Here is a 21562-nt window from a genome sequence, read left to right as displayed (position 1 = left end):
ACTAACACGTAGGGAGCATTCGGCCCCCTGAGATATGGCTGAATTCAACTATGATCCCTAGTCCCTACATCAGGAAATCTTCATCCAATGGAAAGCAGTGGCAAAGACAAACCACCAAGCTTCACCTTGCTCAGGGCTTTTGGTCAGTACATCAATCATAATTATGTCGAAAGGAGAGAAAATTAATTGTTAAAGAACCCTAAACTAACACAGCTGAACATAAAGCAAGTGAGGGCCAAAGCCAAAGTGATTTATTTTCTTCAGTGATTTAATACATATAAAATATATATACATTTCGCCTAAAGTTATATAAAATGTACAAATTTTTCAAATTTCGGGAAGAGGATCGGACACCCCTAAATCGCTCATGTTATCTGGGAATAAACAGACGCGCACACAAAATAATATTCATCTTAAATGTCGAATAGTGAGGAACACCGTAGTCTAGTGGTAAGAGCGTTGAACTCACGTCCACGTGATTCCAGCCGGTGCTTCTCAATTTTCGGCGTTCACCCAGTGTCATGAGGCAAACTGGGAAGTTACGTAAATGAAAGACGTGACGGCCGCTAGGTCTAGAAAGTTCCTGATAGGCCGGTTAATGACAGAAAGAAGCAGCGCCACGTGCTCGTTGTTAGCTTGGACTTACTCAGCCGATCGCTGACTAATGGCATTGGGGCAGCGCAGGCCCACAAAGGGCTGTTACGCCAAGTAATTTGGTTTAGACATATGAATGTAATATTTTAATATATAGAATGTTGGGGGGAATTTATGGCAAACTTGAATATGTAATAGATGATAGCAAATACAAATATTTTTTTCTTTGCACAGATATAGTGAAAAGTGGGAAGGAGATTCACTCTATATTAGAACTAGGAATGGGCAAAACCGGTTTTAATAAAAACCGAAACCCGAAAAATCAACATTTCGGTTTTCTCCAAAAACCGGTTTGGTTTTTCTCCAAAATCGGTTTCAGGTTTTCACCAAAACTGGTTTCGGTGAAAATTTTTGGAAAGCACATAAAACTATCTCTGTGGAAACGGATTCGGTTTCCGGAGAAAAACGACACACTATTCTGGTCAGAAATAGAACAAATTTTGAAAAAAAAAAAAAGAAAGAAAAAAATGAACGGGTTTTGAAGGAAATCGAAACCGGATCCGGTGAAAAACCGAACAGGTTTTGGAGAAAATCGATAACCGGTTTCGGTGAAAACCGAACCGGTTTTTAAGAAACCCGAAATCAATTTCGCCTAAAAACCAAACCGGTTTTTTGGAGAAAATCGAAACCGATGTTTTGAACATTTTCAAAAACTGGTTTCGTTTTTTCTAAAAACCGAAAAACCGGTTTTTGAGCCCACCACTAATTAGAACTATGCGCTGTGTAAATAGCGCAGTTTCAGCTAGTAACACCTAATATTTTATATACTATTTCTAGTTATCTCTTTTTTTCTCTCTCTCACTCTATTTCCACGGAATATGCTCCTTTCTTTATGAAACCGCTAAGCATATGAAGAAATTTTACTATGTTTAATTTTCCTTCAGATTCTTTACTTTGTTTTCAAGATCTAATTGCATAGAGTCTGCTCCTCGTCCTACTAGTTTGTCTTCCTCTTCAAGCCGATTAACTCTGCTTCTAATTTTATCTCTCCATATTTTTAGTTTTTCCTTCCCATTGTTATTTACGGTTAATCTCTAAGTGTTATTGGTATAATCGCCGCGCACTTTGAATACGGTGTAACATTTTTCTATCAATTTGTATTTGCATAACTCCACCTGTTCATGATGAAAAGCTCCTTCTACACTCACTGGGGATTGAATAGGGATCACTGGATTGGCAGTCGGACATTACTGACTGAAACTGAAAAATGAATTTTTTGTTTTACGTCCCATGATTATGCCAGCTAAGCTAAAGGAGACGGTGATGATGAGAAATGAAGATAATCGTGGAATGAATAGTGGGAGGAAACGAGAGAACACCGAGAAAACTCTCACACACGGTATTTGTCCACTACAACGTCCACTTGGAGCGAGCTGGAATCTAACCAGGGATCCCATCCATCAGAACATTACTCACTGAACTATAGGCCAGCTCATATATCTATCTAGTACTTTTAAAATATAAACATGTATTTTCTATCTACTAGCAGTCTGGTGTAGCCAGTTTTCACTTTCTTTATTCGTGACGTATATATTTGGTAAATTTCGCTGACCATTTATATGTTACCTTAACTTTCTCTGGCCAAATGTTGTTTTCCTGAGCCTCCTTGAATTTCCAGGTCTAGAAACCCTATAGTATGAACTGAAACTTAGGAATGCGGAAACTTTCAATAGAAAAGCTCACCCCTGTCAATGACTTTTCTTCAAAGAAATACACGCAGCTGTTATAATAATTTCTCATTACATTAGTTAAATATTTAGAGTTTATCATTAGTAAAAATTTAGAGTATCATTCCTGAGTTTAAATTAATATTTATAAGTAGAGACCGGATGTTAGGCAAAATGCCTATTCTTTAATATTAAAGATATGATAAAAAATGACGCTTTAAAGTTTATATGGGGGGTTATAGTTTCGATTTAAGCCAATTGTATTTTGCCTATTTTGACCTTTACTGCCTAAATAATTGCTTTAGTGCCTAATATTGCCTATTCAAAGCATTTTCTTCAAAATAAGCCTTCTTTGGGAAAATATATAATTTACGTAACATAATACACAAATATTTACTTATATTATGTGCTCGTGGTACGTTACAATATATATATATATATATATATATATATATAGGATGAACTTCTTCAAAGATGTTCACATACTTCGGGAGCTGATTCGTGACATGAAAAGAAGATTAAAGTCCTCTTGAATTTCACAAATCATTATCTGAAGTATGTGCGCACCTTTATGTCCCGTTCCAATTGTCAGAATTCGATTTCGATTCCAATTTGGCACCCATGTCACTCGAACACGACGCAGAATTCGACAACATGCAACAGCACTTTTTGTCTTCTTTTCATGTCACGAATCACCTGCCGAAGTATGTGCACATCTTTCAGATTCACCCAGTATATGCAATGCATAACATACCTCGTTTTTGCATATACAGTAAAAGAAGATATTTAACAAACAAGTATGTTTCTATATTCTTTGAACATTATCTATGACTTGAATCTATTTTTTAATGGTATTGAGTATTTATCTTCATTATTTCGAGTTACATTTTAGTGCCTATTTGCCTGCCTATTTTCGAGGTTTTTCGTGCCTAAACATCCGGTCTCTATTTATAAGCATGTGTCACTTGAGTTTCTATAACAATTATGAAAATTGTTATATGTAATTCATTTCCTACCTAAAAACAAGTGCAGATGACAAATCGTTCTCGAAATATAGATGTCCAAAAAAACAGGAATACTAACCAAATAAGTTATACAATAGATACAAATAAATCTCATACAGTGAGTACATATTATTAAAATTAAAATCTTACCTTTGTGCCCAAAACAGTGCCCTAATTGAAGAAAAATTCAACATCAGTGACAAGTTTAAAAATGTTACTAAAGTAAAAAGTGAATACGTATACACTACAATTAAAGAAGAAGAACAGGAAATAATCGTAATCATTAAACTACTTAACTTTACGGAGGAAATTAAGTGGTGATACTCAATTATATGAAAAAAGAATTTAGATTTCTGGGTTTTCGGCATCTATGGCCTTGTTAGCCCGTCACGTATGAGTGATGACCCAGTCCCTCAGCGATCACACTATCCGTAGAAAAGGAAGGAAGGTAGCGGCCTGGGGCCTATAAGTAGGCATTATCCCGGAACTTGCCTGGTGTAAGAAAAACCTCACTCAGAATGGCCGGCCTGAAAAGCTGTATTTTATACTTTTTCGACTGTGTCCTTATCGAGGATCGAACCCTCAACTATATGAAAAATGCACAAAAAAAAAAAGTTTTAAGTTTCTAAGAAACAGTGAATAGAATACTTGTGTTGATTTTTTTTTTTTTAAATACTTGGGTCTATTTTTCTTTTGCAGGACTAGGAAGAATATAATAAAATGTAACAGCAATATTATTCCGGTATACATTTTTACAGGAACACATATATGGGCACTGCAGATATGGCGGAAACATTGTGACAATAAAATCCTAAATTAGGGCACCGGTTTGAGTTGAAAGGTAAAATTTTAAGTCATATGATACTTTAACACAGATAGTCTGGCACATTTGGTTAAGACCTTCACTCACCTATGTGCCCTGGGAATCCTAAAGGGATTATTATGTTCCTAATATGCCGTCAGGAACCAATCCTGTAGCGATCGACAGGTAGATGGTACTGAAAAGCCTGGTTTCATATTTGTTTCAACATAGTCCTGTTAGAGGAAGAAGAAGCACAAGAAAATAACTGAAATGAAGTGAAACATCTCAAATGAAACATTTCAACGCGTTTGCTTTTATATCAGTACCGCTAAGTTGTGAGTTGGTGTATGTAGTGATTATTAAAATTTTAATAACATTTTGTTGAAATTACTGTTTTGTGTGGAAATGATCTAAGCTAAAGGTTTATAGAACCGAAGCTCTTCGTAAATACTTAGCTGTGGAAGGGAACAGGACTGCTTACCAATACCTTATTAGGAATATAACAATCCTTTTAGAACTCCCAGGGCACATTAACGGTCAGTGTTAGTTGTCATAACAAAATTTATTATTATTATTATTTAAAAAAAAAAATCCTTCGTTGCAGGGTAGATAAATAGCTTTTAGTTGTAATGTAGTCAGCAATTCAGCTTCTATCGGCATTATTTCTGGTTTTCTAGACTGGAGATCGCCATATATCAGTTTACGAATAAGCAGCCCCATTATCTCTTCTGGCTTACCTCTAAACAGAGAAAAACAAAATTATTTGTATTCTGCCACTGTTCAAAACTATAACTGGCTAGCGATCCATCACTCCCACTTTCACACATGGAGGAACAAGTTATAAACTAGGGATGGCCAACAATTTTCGGATCCGGATATCCCGGATCCAGTGAGATCCGGATCTTGTCGGATCCGGATCAGAAATTCAAATCCCAGATCTTGATTCGTATCCAAACCTACATCTGAAATTGTGATGATAAAATTGAATATCTAAAATTCGTTAAAACTTTTTTCGGATTCACTGATATAGTAGGTTGCTGTGCTTTTAAATGTTTCCGTAACACGTTTGTGCTACCTTTGTTCTTTATTTTATTTTAACCTTGCAATATTTGCATGTTGCACTTTCTGTCGAAGTCTCTTTAGTAAAATGTTTCCAAGTTTTGATTTCTTCCCATTTCAGAGTATAGTGAACTGTCTGAAAACTTATGTAAATGGTAACAAATTCTTCTGTTTAGCTCCTCTTCGAAACTTAATGTTAGCTTCACATTGAAAATATTTATTTTATTCTTAGAAAATAAAACTTTCTCCTTTTCTCATATACAAATGAAATATCTTTTAGATAAGGCCCTTCTAATCGCAGGAATACTAGACCAAACAAACTCTTTATTAATAGTAGTTTCTGACTCACTAGAGTCCAACCATCAACAAATGTAATAACGAATATCTTCTACTTCAAAGGTATATACAACAAAAAATATAGACTGGTTGGCGTGGAACAACAGTAGATTTTTAAACATACACACGAGAATTTCAGGAGAGCGATATGATTGTGTTCGTTGTATGACTTTATTACCTAACTTATGGCTTGCCCTTCTGAGGTCGGAAGTTTGTTGAAGGAGTAAATATAAAAGAGATTTCTGTTATTTTTTCTTCACCCTCCAGGTTTCTATAATCATACATTGCAGGACGCAACCAAAACATATCCATGCATCGTATCATTGAAGCGTTTTGTGTTTTCTATATTAAAGTGTTCAAAAATATTTAACATATTCGCATTTGTTCATGTGATCTCAGGTTCAATTCTCGGTGGGAACATACATGATAATATTGAAAGCTGAAACAATATGAAAACAGTATTTAAAAGTCAGGAAATTGATATTAAAACTTTAGCTATCTATTGGGACTGTAAGGCTGTAGTTAAATTAATCCACACGTTTCGTGAAGATATATTACGTCGTTATTGTTTATTTACTATAAGCTACCAGATACATCCTCAGATACCAGATACATCAGGCCACTTTACACTGTAGTAATCAACAGATGAAAACATTGGAAAAGGAATGGAAGGAAGGTCTCCAGAGCCTTAGGTCAAGGTACTAACCTAGCATTTGCCCAGTATAACTGAGGAACAATCCTGGAAAATCCTCAGTCAAAATGGCTGGTCTCCGAATTCGAACCCGGTATTATCCAATTGCGAAGCAAGAATCCTAGCAAGTAGTTTGAGCTCGCTCCGTATTATTATTTAATTAACGTAATGTTTTAAAATTAGTGCAAATTAAACCGTACTTTCTTTATTGCTGATGTTATAGTTAATAAGCCTACATGAGACATCAGTCCCCCATCAAGAATGAATACTAGAACTGGAATTCAGGAAGCGGGGGTGAAGAGATTAATGAGGATGAAGAAACTATGTACGATGCAAAAACTGAGTAATTATGACTTCGTCACAGATATATTCACTTGCATACGTCAATTAATATTTCTCTGATACAGTGCACTCTTACTTTCTATAGTGGCAGGAAAATGGCCCGCTTTTGTAAATGAACACACTAAGCACGTGCGTATAGGCGCAATGTCCGTGCAAAGAAACATCGGTAAAACTAGAAAAAAAAATAGGGAAAGCGAAAGGAAATGATAAACCGCCCTTCAACTTAAAAAAAAAAAAAAAAAAAAACTTAAAATAACTAAACTTAGAGCTACGAAAGACGCGAGACGAATTTTATTGAAAAGATTGTTTTTCCTTAGTGGTTTGTTGTGCTAATTATGAACATGAATTAAAAAGAAAACAAGTAGCTAGCTCTGAGTTTCGCGAACTAGTTGAAAAGAAAATATTGGATAAAATTTAATAATAAAGAAGGCATTTATGATAATTAAAACAAACTAAATTCTTGACACGACAGTCCTTTGGTTCTTACCAGCGGGCTTAAGTTCAAAGTGGGGATGTGTAGTCAACGCATCGACACCCGAAATCCCTAATACCGGCTTTCTAGACTGGAGTCCGCTACCTCTTACTTAAGATAACTCCCCAATTGTCCCCACGATGCTGGGTCAACATCGAAATTGTTGAGTGCCTCTCCGGAAATTGAACCCATGACCACGGGCACCGAAGGCACGCTCTCCGTCTTCTATAGACGAAAAGCTATAGTTACCTACATTATCTAATACAGAAATAAGTTCTGATTCTCTAATAGCTGCTGCTGATGATAGTCAAGGTTCACCGAAGCATGATCCCAAACCCAAACTGAGATATTGATGTCACTGGAACGCCTGAAAAGTCATTGTGGGTAAATGAATTGCCACTTGTCAGGATGAAGGGCGATGGTGATGTGAAATGCCCTTCAGAGGTACTACTTATGATAATTGGATTTATAATATTCTATGTTGCCATAAACCCTCTTCAAGAACATAACTGTTAATCTTAGCTTTGAAAATGTTACATAAGGAGTTTTATTGCTATCCTTAGGTTGCATTAGGATTTATCGGATTTATTTTAACGCTTAACTTTTACATCTCTTCTGATTTACGAATATTTAAATCGCGATTATCCTCTTAAGGTCAATTAGTGATATTTTAAATCATGAAATGAAATGAAATTAAGTTCAACGTCCCGCGGTTATGCCGGTTAGGCTAAAGGAGACGGTGATAATGAGAAATGAGTGAAATGGTGGAATTAAGGAAGTGGAAGGAAACGGGAGAACCCCGAGAAAACACACAAGCATGATATTTGTCCACCACAAAGTCCACACGGCGCGAGCTGAGATCGAACCAGGGACCCCAAGCACCGGAGGTGAACGCTCTACCACTGAGCCACCGCGTCCCCTATTTTAAATCATTTCGAACCAACTTTATATATGGTTAGCCTTGTTATATGGGAATAATTGAGACCAGAAGCAGTCTACAGGCTAAGTCCAAAAGAATCTTGGCCGACCTCCTGATAAACCACGTCTTTCAGAAAGGTGAATTGTGGCAATTCGATACCCACATGAGGAAATCTTCGGTTCAGTGTGAAAGCTTCCATAAGAACCAGCACTCTAATCAGTGAAATGTGCTTTGCTAATTTTTATTGAATGTGAAAGTACCTAACTTCATTGCTAAAAAAGAAAAGGCATTTATTTCAAACAAGTCGCCATTACAGTTTTCGTATTTAAACACAACAATCATGAAAAGTCATGTTAAAGCGCGACTTGCCCCTGAAAAAGAATATTTATCTGTTTTTAGTTTCTCGTGTTCCCCAAAGTACATGCGGAATTAGTGCAAGTGCCTTCCGCTCGCATTACCTAGGCACAAACGGCTAGGATCTTGGTACTAGCACTTGTTTCGGTTTCCAGATCAGAGCCCTGCACGGGCTGGGCGCGCCCGGTTCGGCCCGGTGCCCGGCCCGGCCCGACCCGTTTCAAGTAATATCAAACTGGACCGGGCCCTAACCGGGCCGGGCACATTTCGGGTCGAATCGGGCCGGGCACATATCGGGCCGAGCCGGGCCGGCCCGGCTCGGCCCGCATACTCTGAATTACAGTTCGGAAACTAATGTTGTCAGCCTATTTGTTTTTTTAATGTCCTTCACTACCTCTATTTTTGCCGTGTTTGTACGGTCTTACTGTCAGAATATGTTAATCGTAATGTGTTTGGGAAACTGACTCTTTATTCAAGACTGCGATGTACTGGTAATACTATTACTATTACTACTTCTACTACTACTATTACTACTTCTACTATTACTACTACGACCACTGCTAATACTACTAGAAGTGCTACGACTTCGCGTCAGAGTTGACATGTGTGGTGGTACCGAATTTACCTTCTAAGTACAGAATAAAATGAAGAAATGCTAGTTATTATGGCCGTTCTGCGTAGAATGTGAACCGATGTTTGATCTACGAGGGACAACAGTGGCTCAGTAGAAAAAACACTCACATCTGGTGCTAGAGGTCGTTAGATCAATCCCTGCTCATCCTATGTGAGCTTTGTGGTGGACATACACCGTGTGCATGGGAGTTTCTGGGGTGGTCCCGCTTCCTCCCACTGTTTTCTTTCCACCAATTCATCCCATCATTATCCGTACAGCCTGAGCCGTAGTTACCTAAAGAACGTATGATAAAGTCAAGCACTTGACCTAGTAAGTAGAATTTGGTACGCTACCATTAGACCACGGATGCCAAAACCATGAACTGGCGTGGTCATAAGATCAGTGCAATTTGTAGTAATGTTCAATTAGGAAGGCAAATATCGAATGGTGTTACATGTTCATGTTTTGTTTACATATAGTATGATGCTACAAATATAACAAAATATCATGATCAAATAAATCACCAAGTCGCCAGAGTCGATTAGGTGTTCCTGGGACGGTGGCTCAGTTGTTGAGCGTTCACCTCTGGTGTATGGGGTCCCTGGTTCGATCTGTGTTCTCGCCAAGTGAACTTTGTGGTGTACAAACACCGTGTGGGGGGTTCGCGACGTTCTCCTGTTTCCTTCCACTTTATTCATTTCACTATTTCATTTATTTCTCATCATCACCGTCTCCTTTAGGCTAGTCGGCATAACTATGAGACGTAAAGCTCAAAGATTTCATTTTCATTGTTTTGTTTTCGTATTACTAGTAATAGCAGTAGTGGTATTCGCTGTCGTATTAGTATAGTAACGAAAACAATAAAATCTTACAGTTTTACGTCCCATGCTTATGCCGGTTAGGCTAAAGGAGATGCTGATGATGAGAAATGAATGAAATGGTGGAACGAAAAAGTGGAAGGAAACGGTAGAACCCGAAGAAACCCACGGGCACGGTGTTTGTCCACCACAAAGCTCACATAACACGAGGAGGGATCGATCCGATGACCTCTAGCACCAGATGTGAGTGCTTTACCTACTGAGCCACCGTTGTCCCTCGTCAAGCATCGGTTCGCATTCTACGCAGACCGGCCATAATAACTAGTATTTATTCGATTTTTTTCTGTACTTAGATTGTAAAGTATGTACAACTAGACATCAGGGGTGGATCCAGGGGGGGGGGGGGCGATCGGGGCAATCGCCCCCCCCCAGAAGAGGAAACTTTCTTATTTTATATATATAAATAAAACTCATCCCAAAGTTTGGAGCCCTTAAAAGTAGCAGTATGACAACCCACCGCCCCCTCCCCAGAAGTCGGTCCTGGATCCACCCGGCGGGTCAACTCTGACGCGAAGTCGTAGCAGTTGTAGTAGTAGAAGTAATAGTAGTAGTAGTAGTAGTAACAATAGTAATAGCAGTAATAGTATTAGTAATAATAATAATAATAATAGCAGTAGCAGTAGTAGTAATAATAAGAGTAGTAGAAGTACAGTACTTTACAGTCTTGAATAAAGAGTTAATTTCCCAAACACATTACGATTAACACAGGCTGCCAATATTCGTTTCCGATCCATCTTTCACAGTGTTCGGGCCGAGCCGGGCCGGCCCGAAATGTGCCCGGCCCGGTTAGAGCCGGGCACAGAATTCAGATCCATCCGGGCCGGGCCGGGCCGTCTTTGGGCCTGGGTTTGCAGGGCTCTGTTCCAGATCTCAAATATTTAACTTTCAGCCTGATTCTATGTATGAATCCGAAATTTCAAATCTAGATAAGGGACACCAAAATTCATAGTTTATTCTCGGTGCTCATATTGTGATTTACTAAATAATTATTAAATCTAATTGTAAGGTATACATTTGATATTTTGAACAGACTGAGCAAGATAAATATACGTAAAAACTAGTCAATACTTATCTTAACTATTTATGTTTTCTTAACTGTCAATGAAATAGGTGTATTGAGGATTTTTAAATATTCGAGTTTTGTATTCCGGTTTCAAATATAAATATGTATGTATTTCATCTCGGTCCTGCAACCGGGTGGACCTAGATTCGACATTCGAACTCTCATCCGGATCAAATCAGATTATTTTTTAGTAAGGCAAGCATTTGATCTTTAGTGTAGAATGAAGGAGACAAATAGACTTGTCAATATTCGTCTTAATTTTCTGTCTTCTTCTTCACTGTCAGGACTTCGTGAAATTACTTTCGGCGAATTTTTGATATTCAAGTTTATCACAGTTTGGGTGGGATGTGGGTTTGGATAAGAATCAAGATCTGAGATCCGAATTTCGAGATCCGGATCCGGCCATCCCTATTATAAACGTGCATTTTGACAATTCTGTGTAGTGGGGAGCACTTGCAACAGGAAAAAAGGAAGAAAAAACTGGAAAGGGTAAAAAGAAAGAAAGAAGGAAATATTCTTTGGATTTCGTTAGTAAGCAGAACTTTATGTAGTGGGGAAAAAGCAGCGTGTTTGTGCTTAATATGTTTATTAAGGTTTCGATTGATGTGCTTTACCACAACATTTGCGGAACCAGGATTTATGTTGGCCATCTTCCCAGCAGAATGCATACACAACTGAACTGGCCTCATTCACTGCGCATGCTCAAATGTAATACTTCTACTATTTCATTAAACATACGCGATTGTACTATTATCAGATAGTTTGTATTACATTTTTATCACTTATAATAAAAGTGATAGAAGAGTTTTTATACTTGTTCCATAGTAAAAGTAATAATTAAAATATTTTCTGGAGGAGTACGAGCGTCGTAGAGCAATAACAAATAAGCGTGCTTTAGTTGCACACTTTATTATTATTATTATTATTTATCACTGTTCAGAGGTTAAACTGAACAGACAAAAGTTGCCTCCCAATGTTTGGTGAACATAAAAAATTCTGTACCCTTATTGGAAGCCGAACTCAAAACTTAGTGCAACAAACGTGTGCGAAACTAACCAGTCAGGTACGCAATTTATAATGACTCAATAAGTGAATGGAATAATATTACAAACGAAATTAGTACTAGCTTCTTTGTATCTCTTTTTGTATTTGAGGGGAATATAGACATACCGTAGGAAGCCAATTATACAGTGAGCTATTACATTCGCTACTCTTTTTTATTTATTGATTGATTTATTTTTAAATTGAAGATTTCCACTAAAGTTGAAACATTAAGCATGTGTAAATTTTACTGCTGGATAGGTTTTAAACCTAAACGATCCCTGAAACTAAATGCCTGATAGAACATCCGAAATACTAGATACGAAAAGATTACTACTAATTCTACACATGAATTCTTTCTTACTATGTTAAAATAGTTCTTTAACATACCCATATCCTGTTGTAGTAGGTGACGGATACGTCGTTGCTGGGTAAAAGCTCATTGGTACGCAACCAAATCGTATTGATGGATACTTGCAATTATATGTTCCAATATCAACTGAAAAAAACAAACAAGATATTTATTACGTTAAAAAGGCATTAACAAGTAGAACAATATATGTATCTTATTTCGGGAAAATAGAATTAATTTCCAGACTGTGCAAGGATAAAATAAAATGAATATGTACTTTAAAAAATACTGTAAACTCTATGTTATGTAAGAAGATGTGAACGAAACATATTATTACCCAAAATGAAATACACAGCAGTACTTAGAATCCTACCGAATAAAGGAAGTTCAGTGTTTCTATTATTTCAACGCCGTTACACTACATGTTCAATATCCGACATTCCAAAGGATAAAAAGAACAATAATATTTGGTCAGTAAAATTAGAATCATATGACAAATCAGAAAAAATACAATACATGTAATTTGTAAGCGTATTCTTTTATTTACTGCGTCTAATATTTAATGTGCTGTTAACCATACTGTGATGTTTACTTTCACCTTCCTCAGCAGATCTGGGCAACTCACCTTCTCTTGGATTATTTCATGTGCACGATAAAAAACGAAAAATAAAAAAAAAAAAAATAAAAGAACTTGATGATATGATCATGTACGCTCCTTATACTATCCATTTCTTTTCCGTCTTATTACCGTTAAAAGCTTATGTAGATAATCTTTATGAAGATTTGTAATTTTGTGCTAGTTTATAGAAATCCTGCTCTCTTCTAACAGAAATTTTGTCAAAACAATGTTAGAATTACTTATCCAGCATATGGAGCATATTGTAATACCTCAAATTACTCACCTACTACCATGCATAATGATTAAAGCCTGTTGTGTAAAAGGACTCAAGCCATTGTGTGTATCCGACGATGAGTGTTCGAGCATCACACTCGAAATGTTGGAGGAAAAATTGACTTTGGAACTTACTACGTAAAATTACTGTTATAATTAGTTACAACTACTAATAGTTATAACTAATTTGAGGTACTGTTATAATCTTAATCTACGGTTATATGTTAAATGTTGATCCCACCTGTCGTCAAATAGGCTTTGTAGTAGACAAACACCATGTGCGAGGATTTTCTCGTGGTTCTCCCGTTTCCTCTCACTACATTCAGTATTTCAAAATAATTCTCGTATATTCTCATTAGCAAAACGTGGTAATTTCCACCAGGTACTTAAAACAAGTGAGTTTCGTTTTACATTGTTGAACTAGATACTCTTTCAACCTATAGGGAAGTAGGGATTAGGAATTATATTTCTAGGTTTTTCGGTATCTACCGGTATGTCTTTTAACCCCGTCACGTATGAAAGACGGCGTCCCTCGGAGAGCACACTGTCGGGCAAGAAAGAAAAGATTGGGGAACTAAAGAAGCGACCTGGAACTTTCATGTAAGGTACTTTTCCAGGATTTGCCTGGTGTGAATGGGGAAAACCCAGAAAACATCTAAATCAGAATGGCTTTCCTGAAAAAAAAAAAATGAAATCTTTAAGTTTAACGTCCCACGGTTTTTGCCGGTTAGGCTAAAGGAGACGGTGATAATGATAAATGAGTGAAATGATGGAATGAAGAAAGTGGGAGAACCCCGAGAAAACCCACGACCACGATGTTTGTCCACCACAATGTCCACACGGTGCGAGCTGGGATCGAACCAGGGACCCCAAGCACCGGAGGTGATTTGGACTGAGTTTAGCGTTCTTTTCAGTAGCTTTTTAGTAGGGACTATATAAGACGTGAACTTACAGCTTAATGTGGGCTCTAAACCATGTGACTTCTTACCGGGAATTATCCTAATAAGCTCATATACTTAGTCATATCGTAAATTCTGTTGCACAGTTTAGACTTTAGACTGATTGTCACGGTACGCCCGCACGGTGTAAGCAAACAACAACCAGTATCATTGTGGTTGGTTTTCTAACGAAAGGTGAATTGCACTACAAGTCGAACGGAATAGGGTGTATACGAGAACAGTGTGGCAGTAATTGCAGTGCATAAAGTTGACAATCACCATCGGACATTTCTAAAACCATAAAATAGCTTAAGATAAGCAAGATGTTGGTGCATCGGACCTTAAACCAATATAACAAAGAAAGAAAGAAAGAAAGAAAAAAAACGTAGAATTAAGGACTGGCAGCATGACAAGCCACAAGCATGTAAAAGCTGTCGCGGCGTCGATTTGTCGAAATCCTCTAAGGAAACAATTATTGATGGTTCGCGAGCGAACGAGAACAACTCCAAACCCAACCTCTCCTAATGATTACAATTATACATTCAAGTACTTACAGAGCATTAAAAAAATAAATACAGAGATTAAATGTCTAAATAAATTTAATTGCATAATTTTGTACCAATTGATATCTCTACTTACTTGTTCGCAGACAATATTGAAGAAAGTTCAGTCTTTTCAGATGCCTCTTTCCGCTGCAATGTATCAGCGACTGTTTACAAGAATTGAGCTGGATATTACACACGCAACAGTAATGGCACAATGGAAACACTGCTGCCTCCCGCAACCTAATAATTGAAAACAAATTTATTACTAGCAAACGTTGATAAATTCCCACCTATATTCACGTGTTTATACAAAATAATGGAGCTAATTTTGCATTCAGAAATTTACACAACAAATACAAAGATAAATCCTATGAATACAGACACATATCATAAAGTAAACAGAAACCTGTATTTATAAGCTTTCCCCTATTGAACTGTACCCACTATATACAGAACCCAACGGATCAAGTAATAACCAAAGGATACAAATTAATAATTTATTGATCGACCTTTAGCTTAAAGCAAACTCTTAAACCGTTGAGGCATGGAAATAATGAATTTCGTCATTGTGGCCTGGGGATTTCTACTAACTCTTCACACAAACATTTTCATCACAGGAAGCGGGTTATTGGGAACATCGCTTGATGGGTTCATACATGGTAACTGACTGACTCATGGCAGTTTTTGGATGCCATTTTGTGTCTACTAGCTTTGGGTGTTTTTAGCAGTATGGTAAGGATTGTCACTTCTATAAACAGAGTTGCTTTTGGACGCAACCCAGTGGAAAATATTCGTAATAGACCCCTCTGCAAAATGTCAATGTAGGCGTCATTGCGCTGTTGAGCGTGTCAATACATTTCAGCAACTCGGAGAGTCCAGAGCTTCAAATTGCTTCCTACATTATCACTGAAAACCCTTCATGTCTCACAATTAGTGGTAAACAATCCAAGTGAAATTCTTGAAGGGGTCTCCAAAGTCATATGCATTGGAAAAATATAGACCCAACTGAGAAAATTACCTGGACAAAAGTTAACATCGTGCCGTACCATATTTGTTGCCCACTGTTTCCGCTTAGCAGTATTGGTTGTGGTAAGGGTTTACAACTTGCAGCTTTCCCATACTTTAGTTGATACTAATATCTGACAGCTGTGCTTACTTTCAGGTGTTCTACCACGTCTGTATCCTTGCACTTGGGGATTTGCTCCATACACCTTTTGGTAGTCCTCAAATGGAGTTGCATTGGACCTGGTCTGCTACACCACTGACATCCGTAATAATCTTTTAAAAAATTGTAATGCAAACGTAATAGCTCATAAGGAACCGATAATGAACTGAATTCGTGTCAATGCAGCGTGTTATGTTATGATCTGTGGCGATAACGCTGTCTGACACGTAAGCCATCTAGCTAATAACAGAAGGAACACAATGTACAAAGGGCACTAGAAAAGTTTTGCAACAGAACAGAACAGATCATCACAGGAGTTTGCAATTTAGCGTAGACATGTCCAACCCTGCACTGTACAAGCCCTAGTCATGGTCTCAGTGTCAGTTGATTTTCAGCTGTCTTAGTGAAAAGAGATGGAGATGTCGTGGTCAAAAACTGAATATTGGGCATTTTGCGCTACACTTTTGAACGTGGTTTAAGTGTTGATCAGTGTCTAGAGGAAATGACTCCTGTGTTTGGAGAGGTTTCTCCTCATTGTACAACGATATTTAGGTGGTACCGAGAGTTTTAAAAAGGAAATTTCAGCCTTGAGAACGCTCCAAGGTCAGGTCGGCCATCTTCATCTGTGACTGAACAAAACATTGCTGCAGTAAGGAAAATGCTGAGACAGATAGAAGGGATACACGGCATCAAATAGATATTCTTGAGCATTAATGCACCTGCAGTTCGTGCAATTCTCCGCTATCATCTTCGAGTTAGAAAGCTTTGTACCCTCTGGGTACCACATGACTTGATTGAAGAGCAGATGGCACATTACGTTTGATGGTGCTGTGAAATGTTGAAAAAATATAAAAATGGAAAATCTTTCTCTGTGAACAGTATTGTGACAGGTGACGAAACTTGTCTCTATTACTATGACGTCCCGACCACGGCTCAAAACAAAGTGTGGGTATTCGAAGATGAGAAGACCCCGTGGCTGTTCGAAAGTTCACATAGTGGTGGTATTTTTTAGTGTGCGAGGAATTGTCGAGCGAGTTATCTTAGGAACACAGAAGAGAGTCACAGGTAAGTGGCATACCGATGAATGTCTGCCTGAAGTTCTTACAGCTCTCAAACATTTTTGCCAAACTCAAAAATGGACACTTTTTTTTTTCACGATAACGCTCCAGCGCACCGTTCAAAAGTTTGCTCAAAGTATCTGGCCAACACTGAACTGAAACTTAGAGCACCCTCCGTACAGATCTTGCTCCCTGTGACTTCGCGCTGTTGCCCCCTGTAATGACCAGACTGAAAGGAAGGCGTTTTACAAGCGATGACGCCCTACTAAGGGCTTGGGAAGATGAGTTTGACAACTAGTTTCGAAAAATGGAAACATGTGTAATGTGTGGTGGAAAGCACTTTGAAAAAGTAAAAGAAATAAGATCGTATTGCAAACTTTTCCTAGTGTCCCTTGTATTTCCACTATCCACTCTTACGCGCATACCCAACATTGCTGACGCGCCTGCTTCCTTCGAACACCCACTACCTTCGCCCTGCTCTGAGTTGGCTAGATAGCATTCGTGCTTTTAATGGCCTCCTAGCACAAGGTTGGTTCGTACTTCTTGGACATTTGTTTTTACGGCATATATATTCGGATGATATAACGGTTAAGTTTTCCTAAAGTGAATCTACACTCATGAATAAAACTCCCCCATAAGAAGAGATTTATAAGGCACTACTAGGCCATTACCTGAAGAATTCATAATTCATTAATTCAAGTATGGATACCTCAACTGGGACTGTAGATATGGCACTGATTAAAAAAATGAAATGAAATCTTTAAGTTTTACGTCCAACGGTTATGCTGGTTAGGATAAAGGAGACGGTGAAGATGAGAAATGAATGAAATAGTGGAATGAAAGAAGTGGGAGGAAACAGGAAAACCCCGAGAAAACTCACGAGCACGATGTTTGTCCACTACAAAGTCCACACGGCGCGAGCTGGGATCGAACCAAGTACCCCAAGCACTGTAGGTGAACGCTCTACCACTGAGCCACCGCGCCCCCATGGTACTGATTAAGAATAAACAGTCAGAAAAATGGTAATTTTACGGTTAAAATGAGTGAGTGCACATGAAAGGGTATTGTGTGTATTAAATTCCACTGGCGAAAGAATTTTTGACAATGTAGGAAACCAGTATTTCATGTTTACAAGCGTGAAACCATTACAAAGGCTATACTAGGGCTAAAATGAATCAGTGCATATCAAAGACGACTGTGACATTTTCAAAAGCGCAATATTTATGTACGGTGTGGGAAAAGCACATTTGTAATGATACAACTATGAAACCATTGCAAGTACTCTAACCCATGTGATTTAATGCAATATCAAGTATTTTCTTGCAATATCCTCGTTTTTTGTGCATATTCTCCATCGCTGACGCGCCTGCTCCGTGCGAACGCATCCCCGCTCAGTCAACCCTGCTACGATCCTGTCCTGATTCAGTTAGATAGCATTCTCGCTTTAGTGGCAACCTATCAGAAGTCTTTTTGTGTTCTTTGCACAGCCGGTTATAAATCATACGTCCGAATGAGTATTTATAAACGTAAGGGGAAGTCCTCGTAAAGTCAATCTGTAACCACGAATGTAACTCCTACCCTAAGAAACAATTTTTAAGGAAACTCTAAGAAACATTTCAACGCTAGCGAATTTCGTTTTCATATAATATTTGGTACTGTTCTCGAATAGTACATAATCCTTGTCACTTTTAATGCACGCCACTTTGCACTCATATAACTAACCTGCACGCAATTATTTGGGCACTTGCCCAGTTAATAACTGTCCAGAATGCTCTTCAGAATCATCAAAAGCAAGGAAAGTCAAAGATAGCATTTTAACTTGACAGCTATTCTTAGCCTGCACCCTAGGATGACAGTATTTAACCTAACCCCACACAAGAGTTTACTTTAGCAACCTTTCCAGTAATAAGCAAACTGCATATGCGCGTGAACAGAATGTCATGAAGCAAAATGTAATGGGTAAGAAATTGAATTCAGGCACATATTTATTTTCAAATTTTTGTGTGTCTGTCCAGATACCCCGGCCAAAGCCCCAAATACATAACAGCCATACCAATGTCATAAAGAATTAGGGCCTCCAACGATTCTTTTCCAAGAGCATGTTAAATCAGAGAGTAAATATACTTCTTTATCTACGGTTATATCTACCGCTGACATGCGATAGGCTGGGTTTTCTCAATCAGTACACAGTTGTTACATTATCAATACACAGATTCATTGCTACTGAGTACGAAGGTCAGATGCATTGCGTACTACGACACTTTAAAAACATTTGAAGAAAAAAGGCTCTGTAGTTTCAGGATTTTTTATAGAACGGTAAGCAAACTTCTCTCCGAAACATGCTGACGTTATGTGAAGCTTGTGCTCAACTTTATACATTCTCTGGATTGAAAAAAAAATCATAATTTTGCATTAGTTATGCCCATTCGCCACTACCTTTTATTGCCTCGAATGATAGTTTCGTACATTAATACAGAGATTCCTATCAATGAACCCTGTTATACATAAATGAATACATTCGCAAGCTTTCAATACTCTTCGGCGTCGTGACACTTACCGGCAATATTAAATGTTCGCTCTCACAACTGTTTTTAGTCTTAAGTGTATTTCACTTGTCAATGCATGCATTGAAAACTTTAAAGTTCTATACACAAAAACTCCTTGAGATCAGAATTAACTTACAAATACTAATATTTACTCCTTCCAATTCAATCACAATTCTACATGGAATCCGAGCATTAGTGCTTTTCCAGTGATCACTTCTCTCTTCGAATAGATGGCTCTGTCAGTCTGCTTTCAGGATTTCTTCTTCTTTGAACCGCCACAAACAAGAAACAAATAATGTAACACTGTCTTGAACAATACTTGTCGACAAATTACAAGAGTAATGTAAAGATTTCATTAGTAGAAAAAAGTGATAGTAGAGAAGTAGTATAGAAAATCTACAATGTAATAAGGGTCGGGTATGGATTTTTGTTTTTCGGATAGAAAAATGATGAATTTCGAAAAAGTATTTACTGAGACTTGGGAACAACTCAAAATGTATAACTACACAAAAGTACGTGGGTACTCCAATGCGGTTTTGGGTCCTTAATTTCTGCATTTTTAAAAATATTTTTAAGTACATGTCTCAAAAATGTTGTAAAGAACGTTGCTGATATCTGTTTACCGAAGACTGAAACTCGATATGCCTTATGAATACCGAAATATGGGGAAATAAAGAGCAACACTAAAACTGGGGTTTGCGTACTATACTAGATGGTGTAATTTCAAGAAATTAATTATTGAGCCTAACATCTTAAATGTAGTTTCAGTCCAAAACGAGCATATACTAATATGGGTCTGGGGATACCATGAGGTTCCCAAAACTCCCATTTGTGAATATTTCCAAAATATATCTTAAGAAAGTTTTAAAGAACGTTACTGGTGTGTGCTTATAGAAAACCGAAAGTCGGTACAGTTATCGAAACATAAAAATAACGAACGACGCCATAAGTATGCAAGGTTTGCGTACTAGGCAGTACGATTTGAAAAATTAATTACTGAGAATTAACAACAATTTCAAGAACAGTTATAATCTAAAACAGACGTATATCCCTTTGGGATTGAGAGTTTAATGAGGTTCATGAAATTCTCACTTTTAAATACTTCAAAAAATAGCTTTTAACGAAGTTCTGAAGAACGTTACAGATATGTGATTATCGAAAATAGCAAGTCGAAATACCTAACGGTTGCAGAGAATTGATTAAATAAAAACGACACCATTGGGGTGCGGAGTATGCGTACTAGACCATACAATTTCGAAAAATAACTACCCAGACCTAACAACAGGCCTAACAACAACTCCAGAACAGTTCCAGTCAAAAAAAAAAAAAAAAAAAAAAATGAAAAAGTACACCCTTATGAGATTTGGGCGTCGTACACCATAGGATTCGTACAACTACTGATTTATACATATTTTTAAAACATATCTTAACGAAGTTTTGAAGAACGTTGCAGACATGTGTTCAACGAAAACTAGAACTCGATAGTCTAACGGCTATGAAGACGTCAAACAAAGATGGGCAGCATACAGTTACGAAATTTTTATGTTGTAGTTTCAATAAGTACTGCCTGTAAAAATAATATGACACCCTGTTTTTTTCTATCCCCATATCTGGGTTTTTGTGATATTCAGGATGTAACTGGAGGAAAAGATCATACATCTTTCGGACGTTCAGTCGGGCATCAAGATACTGCTTTTCGATATTGGAGTAATGCTTTTCTTTCACAGGGAATGACGATATATGATCATGAATATCCTGGCAAATTTCACCGGGGATGGCATTTCTACTTCGGTTTTTGCCACGCTGATCCACAGGAGTCACACCCTCGGTAAGGATAGAACAGAGTAATGTAAATAGTCAGAAATGCCTTCTCGCAGACTTTGGTTCTAATACCATTGAAGCTTGCAAAATAATGGTACGTTTGGTTACGCCTCTCCTTTGCAGGGCACGATGACGTTGATGGTTCTTCAGCATTATCGTCCGGCTCATCATCGTGATTAGGATTCGGAACATGTTTTTTCTTCCTTCTATTAGCCACAGCCTGGACTTCAATAAGTCCTTGTAGGAGCGTATCTTGGGCATTTTTATCCAGGAATGAATGAAAATAGTAAAGCATGGACTGCAAATTTTCCGCCGAAAATGTGGAAAATAATCAGACTTACATTTACATT

At 37.7% G+C, this 21562-nt stretch overlaps 1 protein-coding gene across 4 annotated transcripts in view; it reads right to left on the bottom strand.

The window, feature by feature from the left end:
* LOC145684085 (zinc finger protein 385D-like) overlaps nucleotides 1-21562 on the bottom strand; it is a 147073-nt gene that overhangs the window by 38791 nt on the left and 86720 nt on the right. For 2 of the 4 annotated variants that reach the window (XM_081755970.1, XM_081755966.1), the window contains exons 2-3: nucleotides 14717-14862; nucleotides 12286-12394 (exon numbers count right to left, since the gene is read on the bottom strand). In XM_081755970.1, the coding sequence (XP_081612096.1) occupies nucleotides 12286-12394; nucleotides 14717-14862 (255 nt within the window). Of the gene's footprint in view, nucleotides 1-12285; nucleotides 12395-14716; nucleotides 14863-19402; nucleotides 19681-21562 lie in introns of those variants that run through there. The other 2 variants (XM_081755969.1, XM_081755967.1) reach the window with 2 other exon arrangements.

This window comes from Thermobia domestica, chromosome 4 (genome assembly GCF_964235325.1).
Source record: "Thermobia domestica chromosome 4, izTheDome1.hap1.1, whole genome shotgun sequence".
Classification (NCBI taxonomy): domain Eukaryota; kingdom Metazoa; phylum Arthropoda; class Insecta; order Zygentoma; family Lepismatidae; genus Thermobia; species Thermobia domestica.
Note: the sequence above shows the minus strand (reverse complement) of the source record. Positions and strands in the feature narration are given on the sequence as shown.